The sequence below is a fragment of the Psammomys obesus genome, unplaced genomic scaffold (assembly GCF_907164565.1).
Source record: "Psammomys obesus unplaced genomic scaffold, mPsaObe1.curated_primary_1811, whole genome shotgun sequence".
Taxonomy (NCBI): Eukaryota; Metazoa; Chordata; class Mammalia; order Rodentia; family Muridae; genus Psammomys; species Psammomys obesus.
In genome coordinates, this window is record NW_026596046.1 from 1022208 (window position 1) to 1037732 (window position 15525).

Genomic DNA, 15525 nt, shown 5'->3' on the forward strand with positions numbered 1-15525 from the left:
ATAGATAGATAGATAGATAGATAGATAGATAGATAGATAGATAGATAAAAATTGAGGATTCTCAAGGCCACTGATAAAGGGTGTGGCTGAACTCTTCTGCCACCTTGTGACTGATTCCATTTTTCCCTACTAGTCAAATTCATTTTCTAGGAACTTAAAATAGAAATTGACTTTTCAGAGGAGATCTCTGCACAAAACAAATGTGAGGACAAGAAGACACAAAGAATGGCACATCTCATCACTAAACTCAAAGATGTATTTAATAATGCAATAGAGAATACTGATTACCCCGAAGGAAATAGAAACAGGTTGAGTATGATAATGTGACCTAGAAGGTTAAAGGGCAATTTTCCTCTCATAGTTTGTTCTTCTAATTCCACTTATACATTGACATCTTTTCCATGACAAAAGCCCAAGGTCTATTGATATCAGCATTTCCATGTGATTACATATAAGGCCTACTATAGAAATTTAAGTAATATTTTATAGTCTAGTTCCTTCTCCCTTCTCCAAAACAATACTTCGGCCTAAAATCTTGCTACATTACGTGCTTACTTCATGAGGAAACTAGGTGATCTCAAATGTCCCTTCAAAACTTTGACCTTGTACTCTTCAAGGTAGCTGTCTAGTCCCAGCTGCTGTAGTTCACCATATATTAAATAAAACATAACCCACTCCTCACAAGACACAACCCCTTTAAGATAGAAGTCATCCTGCAGCTCATGCTGGTGTATATTTAATCACTCCTTCTCATTTGGTAGCCCAAGGTTTCAGCAGCAGTGCTCTTTGTTACACATTTCTGTGGGCTGTATTGTTTCACAACTCACAGCATAGATGCACAGATTACTGTCTAGTAGTGAATTTTGATAAAGTTATCCAGCATACTATTTTAAGTTAAAATGATTGCAGAACTACCACTTTCAGTCAAACACTGACATTTTAATTCCTTGTTCTTCCCATATTTGCAGCAGAAAACATACATTCAGTAATTTTAATGTAAATGTTGTAATTTACAAAGAATTTCAGGGTCAAGCAGGGCCATTGTAACAGTACCTCCAACTCTATTATGCAATGATAGACCCCTTGGCCTTTGGGGAAATTATTGGCTAAAATAGGTTGGAAACAGATTTCCAACTCTAGGGATGGAAGCAAAATATTAAACCTCTACATGAAATATATAAAGAGAGGTTATAAAACATATCAGAGAAATGAATACATAATGAAACCTATGCTAATTAAATTATCGCAACTTAATTAAATTGTATGAGTGGGGAGCCCTTCTTAAAAGAACAGACCTGTTGCTGCTGTAATCTCTGGGGATTGCACAGAACCCAAAGTGAATTCTCTCACTGAGGGCTATAAAGAGTAACCAAACTAGTGGTTGACTTTTATTGATTGCATGATATCTGGCTTGACAGGCCATAATTCTGAGGCATCTGAAAAAAGTAAAAATCTGCCCACCAAATCTCTCATTGATTTAGGGTTTATCCTAACTGATGGCATGGAATATGACACTGATAGCTGGAAACAAAAGCAGAAAGAAGAGTGGTCTCTTCCTTAAGGCCAAAGTGGTGGCTAGAGAAGATTAGCACAGGACAGGAGAGCCAAGCAGACACCCCGTAATGCACAGACACCACCTGATTGCAAGGCAGCACCTACAGAGGTCATATGCTGAGAAAGAGGACAGGTACTATCTTCTGCTAGGTACACAAAAGCTTCATTGAGTATGCAGCCTCAGCCTGAGAAAGGCTGGAATCAGGAAATATACAGAAGAGCCATCTCCTGATGCTGGGGTATCCAGAAGCAGAGGTAGGGAATAAAGAAAACTCCTCTATTTACAAAAAAATAAAAAATAAAAAATAAAAAGCTGTAAGGAAAGAGAGAGAAATAGGCAGAAAGACAGCAAGAAATATTTTCATATTCATTAAATAAGCATCCAGGCATAATACACGGAGGTATTCAACACCTCTGTGATCTTGTATTTGGAGCTCTGCTATAAGAAATGTTCTTTGTAAACCTGAAAATAGATTTTATCATCACAGTGTTGCTGAATCCAGGTATGATTGTAAGAAATTTCAGATAGCACTGATCTTTTTTTTTTTTTTTTACATCAAAGACTATAATATAATGGTCTAACCAAAAAAAAAAAAGAATAAATAGCTTTCCCTGAGAGAAAACATAATTTGTGTTAGTCTCTAATTATTTACACACATTGTCTTCCATACAAAAGGTAAGAAACAGGAGATGTTGAAGTGTATGATTCATAGATGAGCATGGTAGTCTTGATTACAGGGGGTTCAGGCACAAACTAGAAGCTTGAATTGAAAAATAATAACTTAAATAACTATAATAAATGTGTTCCATTATATCATAACAAAGAAACTGGCACACATGAATGAACGAGCTATTTCAGATACAATAACTACAAAACACTAGTGGAAATAATGTAATGGAAAAATACAATAATAAGATGATCAATTCAGTGGACCTAGAAGCAAAATGAATAGAGTAACAGAACAAAGGATACATGAATATAAAGACAGGACAGTGAAAAACATGCAGAAAAATAAAGGGAGGTGAACTTATATTTATAGTCATAAGGAAACATGTACTTGCTGTAAGAGAAAGAATATGATAGAATTATTTGAAGGGGTAATAAGCAAGAATTTTGTTAAAATATTAACTTGCTTACTCAATGATTAGTAAATCCCAATCAGATTATATTATTATTATTATTATTATTATTATTATTATTATTAAGCTACAAAAACACAAACATAAGAAAGCTTTAAAGGTTACAAAATGGAGGTTTTATATAGTTGAACAGCAATAAAAATGATATCATTTCTTGTTAACAACCAAAGAACACCATTTTGATTTGTAATTTATTTTGAGTAATATACATAAAAATCCAAAATATTTACATAATATAGGGTGCCTTGTATTGATTCCATAAGTGCATAGCTGGTGTAATTTGGTGATGCATATCTAGTTCCTAGAGTGTGTATCATTTCTTTGTGATAGAATCATTCAAAATCCAGCTTCTACTTTGTAATTATACACTGCCAATCATGCTGTCACTCTACAGTGCATGGCAATCTAGAACAACCCACTCCTGACTGGATCTTTGTGTTCTGAGTATGTTCAGATGGAAAATTCATGACAATAAGAACACAAAAAATATGAGAAGTTTAACTGAAATTACATTACTGCATATTTTAAAATATTTCATATTTTATTCATGAACTTTGACATACTCACAGTTTTGGAATAAAGAGGAGTATTACAAGACCTTAGTAGCAGTAGACACAAGTATGGTTATGAGAGACTGAGGAAGGCAGCATTGTAGCTAGCCTTGATACATAAAGACTTTAAGAAAGAAAATAAAAGATCAATATCATATTAGTGCAAGTATTATGAAAAAATTACATAACAGTCAATGTAAAATGAAAAAAAAATAAATTCTACAAATTTTATTAATTCAAATTGGGAAGTAAAAACAAATGGCATACAAAAAATGAATCAATTCAGTCAATTTCTTCCTGATATTAATGACACTAAATGTACAAATAAAAACAAGGAAATCATTAAATTTGCAGGCAAATGGATGGAACTAGAAAAAGATCATCCTAGGTGAGGCAACCCAGAAGCAGAAAGACACACATGCTATACACTCACTTATAAGTGGATATTAGACATATAGTAAAGGATAAACATGCTAAAATCTGTACACCTAAAGAAACTAAGCAAGAAGGAAGACCCTAAGGAAGTTTCTCAATTCTTATTCAGAAAGCAAAATGAGATAGACATCAGAAGCAGGAGAAAACAGGGAACAGGACAGGAGCCTATGACAGAGCACCTTTGAAAGACTCTACCCAGCAAGGACCATGCATAGAGATAACCTAGAACTCTTGCATAGATGTAGCCTATAGCTGTTTAGTCTCCAAGTGGGTACCCTAGTAAGGGGAACAGAGTCTGTCTCTTACATGAACTCAGGGGCTGGCTCTTTGATAACCACCCCCTGAGGGAGCAGCAGTCTTATCAGGCCACAGGTAACCTGGGGTCGGGTGGAAGGAGAGGAGGACCTTCTCTATCAGTGGACTAGGGGAGGGACATGGGAGGAGAAGAGGGAGGTTGCGGGATTGGGAAGATGAAGGAAGGGGTTACAGCTGGGATACAAAATGAATAAACTGTAATATAAATAAATAAATAAATAAATAAATAAATAAATAAATAAATAAAGTAAAATAAATAAATAAATAAGAAATCAGTAGATTTTTAAAACACAAAACCTGAGAATAATAATGAAATCTTTAAATACACTTATCTGCATATTGAAGTGCCTGAATGTTCAATCAAACATACTCAGAGTGTTTCAGGGACAATGTTTTAGATGAAGGATGCATTTAATTTAGCAGAATTAATAAGTCATTTAGATGGGCTTTAGTCAGACAGGTGAAGGACTGAATAGATAAAAAGACTGGCCTGTTCTGTTTAAGAGGAGATGTTGTCTCCTGCTTGATGGGCTTCTTTCTGGCATACCAATGTTTTTCTCTACCTTGAACTGAGCCTGAATGTTAGTCCACTTTGGTTCTTAGAGATGGCTAATTCTAACTGCAACTGCAACATCAAAATCTGAGGTCGTTGGATCTTCAGATGCATATTGTAACTAAACCACTGGTTGTCCCGAACATAAGCATGCTGACACACAACCTTCAAATTTCAACTATAATGAGACAATTTAGTCTCTCTTTCTCTGTTTCTCTCTCTTTCTTTCTTTCTCAAATAGAAATATGTAGACAACCTTGTCTAGCTGTGGTGTTATTTCCTGTATCATTGTACATGGAAAAGTGTCATTTGAAAAATATTATTAAAGTGTCAAATGTAAAAATGTGAAAAGTGGGTCATTAAAGACTTCTTTAAATGTTCTAAGTATACATACCATAGTCTGTAGTTAAGTTCTGACATTTGACACAAAACCTGTTTATAATAAGGTTTTGACTATCTATGAACACATACATACAGAGTTATTTTAGTACACATAACAGAAAGCAAAAGCACCCAACACAAAATCCAAAGCTGAGAATTTCAGAACACTGTGTTGGGTATCTGTTGCTTATCTTCCCTTATGCCTGTATATTTGGTTTACAGCTAGCTGCCATTTCCCAGCCCTATATAAGAATATCATAATCCTATCAAGAGGACAGTAGGATATCATATAAAAAGAAACAACAATGCATGCCTTTAATCCCAGAAATTAGGAGGCAGAAGCATGCAGATCTCTTTAAGTTTGAGGTCAGCCTGATCTACAGAGCAAGATTTAGAACAGCCAGCACTACACAGAGAAACTGTCTCAAAAAAAGTACAGTAAAAAGATAAAATTTTAGAAGCCAAAGCAATGTTTTCACCTAATGATTGCAATATTTCATCTTTTTAAGCTGAAAATTTATGAATTGAAAAATCATTAAGCCATGGACCATACCTATAAACAACTCACTTACATGGGTTCAGCTGAGAGAATAAGACCTTCACAAATCTTTGACCATAAGATTGATAATGAAAATGTCAAATTCCTGGTTTCTTCCTCATCTTTCTAAGCTGATGAGACAAAGACCCGGTAGGCTTTTTATCCTAGCAAAAGGGCCTCCGTTCTGGTTGACCAGACCAAAGTAGTCAGATATGGTCCAGGCCAGCCCTGAAGATGTTTACTTGAAATTGTGGGCCTATACATTCCTCATTCTTTCTCAAAGTTGAACAACTCTAAAATAGTGAAGGATACCTGCTGGTCTACCACCATAAATACCTGATTACATGAAGCTGGAAGGCTCTTGGCTCCCCTTACTTTGTTTAACTTGACCGATCCAAAATTAAGGGAATAGGATGCAATCCAGATCACCAAAAGCAGTTAAAAAATCTATTCTGCAGGGAGTCTAGCTAGCTGTGTGCCTTGCTCTTGTCTGTCTCTGTGAGTGTGTGTTTCCTCACTTTAATGAAGTTTGTAAACTGTCACTGCCTGCCGTGTCTGAGATTTCCCTGCCTTTTAATTCTTTAATTGTCAGAGGAAAGAAACCCAGTCAGGCCTCTAGTCAGTAAAACAGGGAGCAAAGGGTGTAAATAAACAAAGTATACAATGACCAAGCCCCAGAAAGCCAGGGTGGCCCTTTTAGTGTCAGTCAAAGAAGTTTTCAAACCATAAACACAAACAGATCTAAGAGGGCATTTTATAACAATTAAGGGGTCAAATAGAAAGACATAAACATATGCAATGTGGACAACATACCAAAAGCGTTAATGACATATTCAGTTTAATAGTTAAATTAAGTAAGAGAAATAAGTTCACACACATATTTAGAGATTTTACACTTCTCAGAATAAGTAAGCAAGCAATCAGAGTAAAAAATATTGTAAAACTATTAGATTAAAACTATCTACTCAGGATTTGTTTAGAACATTCTCTCAGCACAATAGTGCATTTATAAGATACTCTTGCTATGTAGCCTAGGATAGCTTCAAACTATTACTTCAAAGTAAATTCAGTGCCGGAAATTCATATGTTGGTATGAACAAATATGATCATAGTGTGACTATTACCTGATTATACTGGAGTTAAATTAGAAATAGATGTGATTAAATTTTCTATAAAATGTTGAAGTGTTTGATAATTAATAAAATTTGAAATATTCCATGAGGCAAAGAAGCCACACAGAAAATTATTAAAAAAAATGAATTAATTAAAAAAATGCTGAATGGTGTAAGATGCTAGTATAGTAAAGATTAATTATTTACTGTTTTAATGAATGACCTATGCGTGCATATTTACAATACAGAAAATGAATCAGGCATAGTGACAAATGTTCTTCTTACTACCAGCACTCAGTAGACAGAGGCATCTCTGTGAGCTCAAGGCCAGCCTGGTGTACATAATGAGTTTGGGACAATCTTTTGGTTGTGTTTTATTTTCATTGTTGTTGTTGTTGTCAATTTTTACCTTGTATAAAAATAAAATAAAGAATTCAGAAAAATAATAACCAAAATCAATTTAAGCAGAAAATGAAGATACTAGAAGTAAGTTGAAATAGAAAACAGATCATTGGAGGAAATAATACAAGGCAAAATTTATTTCAGTAAAGAAATAACATAAATTTACATTTTTAAAATACTAGAAGATAAAGGAAAGAATAACAGAATATGAAAAGGAGAGAACAGATGTAGGAGAGAGGGAGGGAAAGAGACAGAGAGAAAGAAAGAGAGAGAAACTATGTTAGTGTGAATGCCAAGATATTTGCTGAGGTTGTTTATGGGTACCTTAGGAAAAGGGCTTTAAAAAATAAGATGCAATTACCAGGCCACAGAAGAAGACAATGCAGCCACTCCTGATGAGACCTAATTAACTAGGATCAGAAGGAAGGAAAAGAAGACCTCCCTTATCAGTGAACTTGGGGAGGGGCATGCATGCAGAGGGGGGAGGAAGGGAGGGATTGGGACCGGAGGAGGGAGAGAACCGCAGGGGGAAAGCAAAGTGAATAAAGTGTAATTAATAAAGAATTAAAAAAATAAGATGCAAATGGGAAAGGAGGAGGTGCAATGTCATATCAATAATGCAGAAGGAGGAGCTGGTGAGCTATCACAGTGGGTAAAGGTACATGCCACACAATCCTATGATCTGAGTTCAATCCCCGGAATTCATGTAAATGTGGAAGGAGGAAATTAGCTCAAAAAGTAGGCCTGTGCATCCCATTTGCATGCTATTACATACACAAATACAACCACACAAAATACAAGGGTAATAATAAATTTAAAAATTGTAATAAAAAACAATGCAGAAGGAACAAAGGAAGATCCTATTATCTTCACTTCATTAAAGAAATATTGTCAATTTTGGGTTGTTTAAAAATAAAGAGATTTATGCAAATAAATGGATATTTAGAGTATTTATAATTTTAGTTAATAAAATAGACAAATTAAATAAAATTAACTTTTCAATTAACTGGAAATAGGTGCCAAGTATGGTGAAACATGCATTAATCCTTGGACTTAGGAGACAGAGGCAGGTACATCACTGAGAGCTGGAGGCCAGCTTGATATACACAGTGAGTTTCAGGAAACACAGGGCTATGTAGAGAGACCCTGTCCAAAAGAGCCAAAATTTGTCAGAGTTTCAGAGTTTCAACTGAGGAAATAAGGAGCATGAATTCAGGTGCAGGAATCAATGAAAATATATAACCTATGTGATGGGGTAGTAACCAACAGCATGAAACATTCAGAGAAGATACATAAATGCTCTTTAAATACAAAAATGTCCTCATCATATGACACTAAAAAAAAAAATGGCAAATACATATCTAATAAAAGATTTGTGCCTAATATGTACAAAAATCAGAGAAAAACAAGAGAATAAACCAACTATAAAATTATCTAAAGAATTAACATGTAACTCACAAAATAATGTGTATGATAGTTTGTGTGCATGTGTGCACGTGAAAATGAGCAGAGCTGCGTGCTTGTATATGCACATTCACACACATATACCCCACAAAGCATAAGAAAAAGCAGATCACTGAGGAAAGTGTAATCAGGAAGACAACACAGGCTCTTAGGGCATTAATAATTAATAATTATTCATAATAATTTATAACAAATAATAATTTATAACAAACTATCTGTATGGCATTTAACTTATATGAAGTATAAGTCATCAAAAATTATTCACATCATGCAGAACATTGCATATGTTATATGAGAGTACTTTCTACACAATCACACAAGAAGTGTAAACATCTTTGGAGTTTCATATCTCCTGTGGTAGTTTTGATCACTGGTCTCCCAAAATACTAGACTTTGTAAAAGAAGCCAGGCAGAGAAGGAGAAAAAATCACATTTTCTACGATTGTGTAATGATGGTCATATGATACTAAATATTTTCAAAATCCATAGCACAACCAATACCAAGAGTTAAACCTGGTGTAAACTATTGAATTCTGGTTAGAATCATGTTTCAATACAAGTTCACTGATTTTGACAGATGGATTGCTTTGGAAAAATATGTTTACAATGAGAGAAGTTGTATGTTCTTCTGATGCTGGTATCTTTAGAAAAGTTTTTGAGCCGATCCCTTATAGAAAACAAATGAGACCACGTTACATCCTTTATAACCTAGAACTTCTGCTCGGATGTGGCCTGTGGTAGCTCAGTAACCAAGTAGTTTTCCAAAGTAAGGGGGACACGGACTATTTCTAACAGGATCTCAAGGGCAGGCTGTTTGACACCTCCCCCCAGGGGAGGAGCAGTCTGTTAGGCCACAGAGGAGGACTTTGCAGCCAGCCCTGAAGATACCTGATAAAACAGGGACAGATGAAAGGGGAGGAGGTCCTCCCCTATCAGGGGACTTGGAAAGGGGCAGGGAGGAGACCAGGGAGGGAGTGTGGGGTTGGGGAGGGAATGAGGGAGCGGGATACAGCTGGGACACAGAGTTAACAAAATGTAACTAAAAAGAAAAAATAAAAAAAAAAAAATAAAAAAAAAAAATAAGTGCAAAAAAAAAAAAAAAAAAAAAAGAGAAAAAGAAAAAAAAAATAAATAAAACCACACATTATTACTACGGCAGTAAAAAAGACTAGACCTTACCAAGGATTCTTCAGGAAGGAATTGAAGGAATTTCTAAGAGAATAAAATATCCTGTATACTAATGCACATGCATCCATTGCTTATTAATGGGGATATGTCTGACACCTACATCATTATTGGGTAAATGGCTACAAATGTTCTTACCCAGACTTGCGTGGAATAGCATGCTCTTCAGTTATATAAGATACAATGTCACTGGGTACAGGAGTCTTTTCTGAGACTCATATTCCAACCAAGGTCCATTAATGGATATAATCTAGAACCCCTGCTCAGATGTAGCCCATGGCAGCTCAGGGTCCAGGTTGGTTCCCTAGTAAGGGGAACAGGGACTGTCTCTGACATGAACTCAGTGGCTGGCTCTTTGATCTCCTACCCCTGAGTGGGGAGCAGCCTTGCCAGGCCACAGAGGAAGACAATGCAGCTAGTACTGATGAGACCTGATAGGCAAGGGTCAGATGGAAAGGGAGGAGGTCCTCCCTAGTAGTGGACTTGGAGAGGAGCATGGGAGGAGATGACAGAGGGAGGGTAGAAGTGGGAGGGAATGAAGGAAGAGGCTATAGCTGGGATACAAAGTCAATAAACTGTAATTAATACAAAAATATTTTAAAAAGATACAATGTCACTTTTGAATGAATAGTTATGGTAGTAGACACATACAAGTAGAACTTTCAGAAGACACTTAGAAGTACTACTATATGAGCCAGACATTTAACTCTTAAATATATACATCTTAAGAAAAGGAGCTGATATATTAAATAGATATCCAGATGTAGTATTTTGTACCAGTAATCTCAAAACTCAAGAGGCTGAAACAGGAGCATTGTTATGAGAGGCTAACCTAAGCTTCATCATGCATTTCAGCCCTGCCAGGCTGCAGATGGATTGACCATCTAGATAAACAACAACAACCAAAAAAAATGGATGCACCCCATGTTTATTATCAAAATTTTCATAATGGCCAGCATATTGAATTAAATATATGGCACAGAGGAAAATAATACACTAAAAATGATAAATAGAGAAAATGGGATTTAGCTGGGGCTTTGGAGTCAGAACTCATTTGCTACATCATAGATAAAATTGGAGCACATTATATAAAATGAAAGCTCTAGCACAAAGGAAAAATACTTGTTCTCGGTCCTTAATAGAAGTTTAAAATTTGATGTAATAGGCATAATGGGATAACTACTGGTGTTACAATGGACATTGGAAAGGAGATAGAAGAAAGGAAGATGACATGTAGCAAAATAGAGCTAGACAAGAATAATAAGCTTTATTATTTTGTTGTACATTAGGATGAGAGTAAATTTCAATAATTTACCATATTTTATAGAAAATTAGGATGAATTTATTGTGAGTCTTAACATAAACACATAATCACTAGTTAAGGAGATAAAAATGCTAATTACTCTCATTTGGTAACACAGAATGTATTATCACACTCGCTTCATAAATATTTGTAATTATTATGACAATTATAATGTCTGTCAGTATCAATTTGAAAGAATGGAATACTCATATTTGCCAATCTGAGTACAGAGTTGTACAAACAACATTTCACATTCACTACGATACCATCATCAAAAAGGCTAACACAAAATTTTGTAGTGTTGTATCTGAGATACCTTTATACTCTGACAGATTATAAAATTTCCTAACATGACTGCAAAAACTGCTTCAGAATCTTATAAACAAATACCAGGTCTTTGACCTTACCATTCACCCCTAGTAATTTAGCTAAAATAAATGAAAGCATATGTTAAGAGGGACAAGGAAAGGAATTTACTAATAGCACTGAGTTATGACTTTCTCAGATGATAATTGGTAATAGTTTAAATGAATTGTGGTGTTGTAAAGACAATTCTGTAATTTTCTGAGTTAGATAACAAATTTCCAACAGGTACAAAATGTCTGCATCTTTTAAAAGCACATCAAACAACAAAATCTTAGAAAAACAATATATACATACTAGTTGCATTTATGAAAATAGAGTACTGGCTAAACAAACTGAACACAAAAGAAGTTGAAATGTTTTCTTATGAATGTAGAAAATGGATATAGTGGCAAATGAGAATTCTCCTTAATGATGAAAATATCCTTTGAATGTTAGATTCTACATAAATAAGTTTAAAATTTATTTTAAACTTGTGCATTTTATTGGAGGGTAGGGTAATTACATAAAAATTTTTCAGGGTTTGGGCATCACTACATTAGTGATTAAGATTTTTGGCTTTCGCTACAAGCAGACTGCATTCTACTCTGTATTGCCAAATCTTAAGCAAGTAAATAAATATTCTGATCCTACACTCTTTGTATACAAAATGAAACTAAATCCTTAAGTATTTGTTTTAAACAACTAATGGTATATATAAAGATTGGAGGGCAATGTTTTATCAAATAGCAATAAGTCAGTAAATAATAAGTTTGCTATCTTAATGAAACCTTTATAATTTTTCTTTCAACTATTTTTATGTCTGGTATCTTGAGTGTTGGAGTGTTGTGGGTTGGTTTTTTTTTTTTTCCTTACACAATCTATTTGAAGAGCACTGAAGAGTCTTTCCCAGCTTTGTTGTTGTTGTCTTTTCTTTTCACTGATGTACTTTTAGCACGACAGAATGCACTTCTTATGTCCCAAGCAGAAATGAATACTTGCTTATTTGTATAAATTATGAGCAATATGTTTTTCCAGAGTGGCACCAAAATCGTCATGTTAATAACTGTGTGGAATGAACAATAAGATCTTGCATAAGAGTTTTTGTTTATAATTTTATATATAGCACACTTCTAGGCATTCAGTCAATATTTGACACAACATATTTCATAAACGAGTGATTTGTGAGTTTCTGAAAACCACAACTTACTTCCCTCACTTCTGAATATTTATACATAGTCTACCACCTTAATGGGAGGCACAGAAAATCAGCTTTGGTTCTCACAGCTTTCGTCCACATCCCCTACTGACCACTCAGTGTTCTCAGTGTTAACTAGTGTGCCAAAGTAAAGTTCCAAACAGCTTTCAAATCAAACACCTCTTTTGATGCAAAGGTGAATTTTCTTTCTTTCTTTTGTCAACTATTTTTTTTCACATTATACACTGACTTAAGTCACTTTAAAAACAGAGAGATGCCAAAATTCAATGAACGTTTCACATTCATATTAATTGTGTTCTTTATGATTATTATTATTTTTTTAATTTTCAAGGTCTTCTTGAGGAGGTGTAACTCTTGGCTAAGAATTATTTTGGGAAAATGCTGCACTTGCATAAAAAAGGCTAGTCAGAGACCCTGGAAGCTAGCAGATTTTACAAAGAGAAAAGGAACTCAGAATTGTGGAGCAGATATCTCTCTAGTCTGGAGATACTTGAATTTTTATGTTTTAACAAGGTCAGTTTTCAGAAGGGACTCATATAGTCCTTGGTGTCTATGTATGATTTGAGATGGAGAGCATTAATTGCTCAGCATAGACATATCTGTATTTTAGGAAGTGATCACCTTTATCAGCCCCTCTACAATCATCACCAAATTCTCCATCCTCAAATATTTCTGTTGTTGATATATATTACTAAGGAGCAACCCCTTCACAGGTTGTGATTTGTTTATTTATCATCTGTTTTTAATTATACACATATGTTTTTCTTTGTCATCCTGAATCATTCCTAATCATTTCTTTGTGGCTTGTATATTGTTTGTTGACATAATTGGATGATCTTTCCATAATATAGGGTTTCTGGGAGTCGATATGCTATGGTGGAACTACTCATTGACTTCCAAGTCAGTGAGAATAACCATACCCTACTGAAAATCATTTGCCATGTGGGGTGACCTACACTTTGGCAGACTGAAACCCAAATCTGTCACAATTCTAGAAAACAAGTTGTTAGTGGGAGAACTTATTCTGTTGTGTTTATTTATGTGAGTTAGCATATGAGGAAAATTAACCAATTTTCATCAAACCACCCACAGAAACTACCATGTGGCAGAGCTAATATTAGAGAAGAAAAGAGTTGTGTGTTTATAGTTTGTTCTTCTCAAAGGAGTCTAACCCCTATGTCACAATTCCTGTATGGATGGAAGCTATGAACCTATGGTGAGGACTGAAAACCACGACAGTATTCCAGTGTTCTTTCTACAGAAGGCTGTTTCCGTTTTGGATGGAACCTGCTTTAGCCTGTACCCAAAAGTGATAGATCATCATGCCGGTGTAACATGTTTTCAATGGTCAGATAGTCTCTGAAATATAACTCCCAAATTCTTCGTTAATTATTTAAGAAATAGTAGTCCTGGAGCACATTTCTTCTTTAGGGCCAGCAAATAAAAATATTTGAGGAACTTTTATTTAGGGTCTCTTAAGGGTGGGGCGCAGCCTTCATCATTCTTTTCTGCCCCCTTGTGGTTTTCTTTCTTCACATTGGACTCATACCCTAGGCTGAAAAATGCCCCTTCTAAAAGAACTATAATGTTAATCAACGTCTAAATATCCAGAAAATTCCCCAACTAAACTGAGATTGCCACTTAATATTCGGGAGAAAGAATGCCAACACAGAGTAATTTTGATGTTTTCTTCTTTATCTGTTAACATGGCATATGTCCTATTATTGAGCTGATTTTCCAGAACGCTTTTCTTGTATTTATTTTTCTGGAAATATTTTGAAGTATTCCTAGCCTGTTTTCTAATTTCTGGCACACTGCTTCATTTTTGATTTTCACAATGTCTCTTACACTCTATGGTTTCATCTCACCCAATCCAAAAGTGGATTCTTCCATTTTTAAAATTGCTGCCTCCATGAATTTAATTAACTTCCAAGATTCCTTTTTCTTTCCTCTCTAATTGGTTCATCTTTTCTCTCCCTGTATATACAATGTAGTCAGTATTCTTATAGATGCGCTTGATTTTTTTTTTCACTCTAAACACACTCTTCTGCAAATATGTTCAACACTGCTGCCCTGTTTTGCTAAAGAATGGGCAAACTTGATTCCCAGATCCTCTTACTTAATTCCACTATATGAGAGCACCTAGGATATCTCTGGTTGACTGACCAATGTCTTGGAAAGTACTCATCAATCCCTCTTATCCCCCGCTTCCTGCCCTTCATGTCCCTGACAGAATAAACTACTCCAGGAAATTCACACTTTTCAAAGACAGATACCTGGCTATATTCTCACCCGCCACCCCCGTTTTCGTACACCTTCATTAGATTGTAAGAGCTGTCTGTTATAGCTCTGTCCCTCTTACGTCAATATGCTTCATTTCTGAGCTCAGACCACACCACCACCCCCACCTTTGGACATGTTCCATGTTACAAGTGGTCTGTTCCCACTTCATAGTGCAGCACAATGATTGTTTTTTAAGTATAAATCTGTCCCTGTCGCTTGTCTATATAAACTCATGATTAAAGAAGCTAAACTAGCCGAGTTGGGGGGCTATAGAGCAAAAGAAGGGATCTTGTGTCATTCAGGACTTTAGTAGACGCCCCTCTGCACAATCCACTTGTGGTGGTCGGGGGCGTGGAAGGGGCGGGATTGACCCCCCCCCTCCTCCTTCTTACTGCAGAGAGCTGCAGAGCCAGTCTGCACTCACTGCGAGCTGGGAGCTGGGAGCTGAAAGCTGCGGTGGCGGAGTAAGCCAGGCAGTAGCACTTGGCTGAGAGCTACCAAGGAAGCTTGGCTGAGAACTGCGGTGTCTGCCAGCCAGCGCTCGCTGAGAGCTACGGAGGGTGCCAGCCAGGTAAAGCTCCCTGAAAGCGGCGGCTAGAGCCCGCCAGCGCTCGCTGAGAGCTGCGGCGAGAGCCCGCCAGCGCTCGCTAAGAGCTGCCCCGAGAGTCCGCAGCCCTCGCTGAGAGCTGCTAGGAAGCCGGCAGCCCTCGCTGAGAGCAGCGGAGAGAGTCCGCAGCCCTCGCTGAGA

At 36.0% G+C, this 15525-nt stretch overlaps 1 protein-coding gene across 1 annotated transcript in view; it reads left to right on the forward strand.

The window, feature by feature from the left end:
- The first annotated feature begins 2002 nt into the window (after window positions 1–2002).
- Magel2 (MAGE family member L2) overlaps window positions 2003–15525 on the forward strand; it is an 18073-nt gene continuing 4550 nt past the window's right edge. Inside the window, exon 1 of the mRNA XM_055623227.1 lies at window positions 2003–2057. Coding sequence (XP_055479202.1) covers window positions 2003–2057 — 55 coding nt within the window. The remainder of the gene's footprint in view (window positions 2058–15525) is intronic.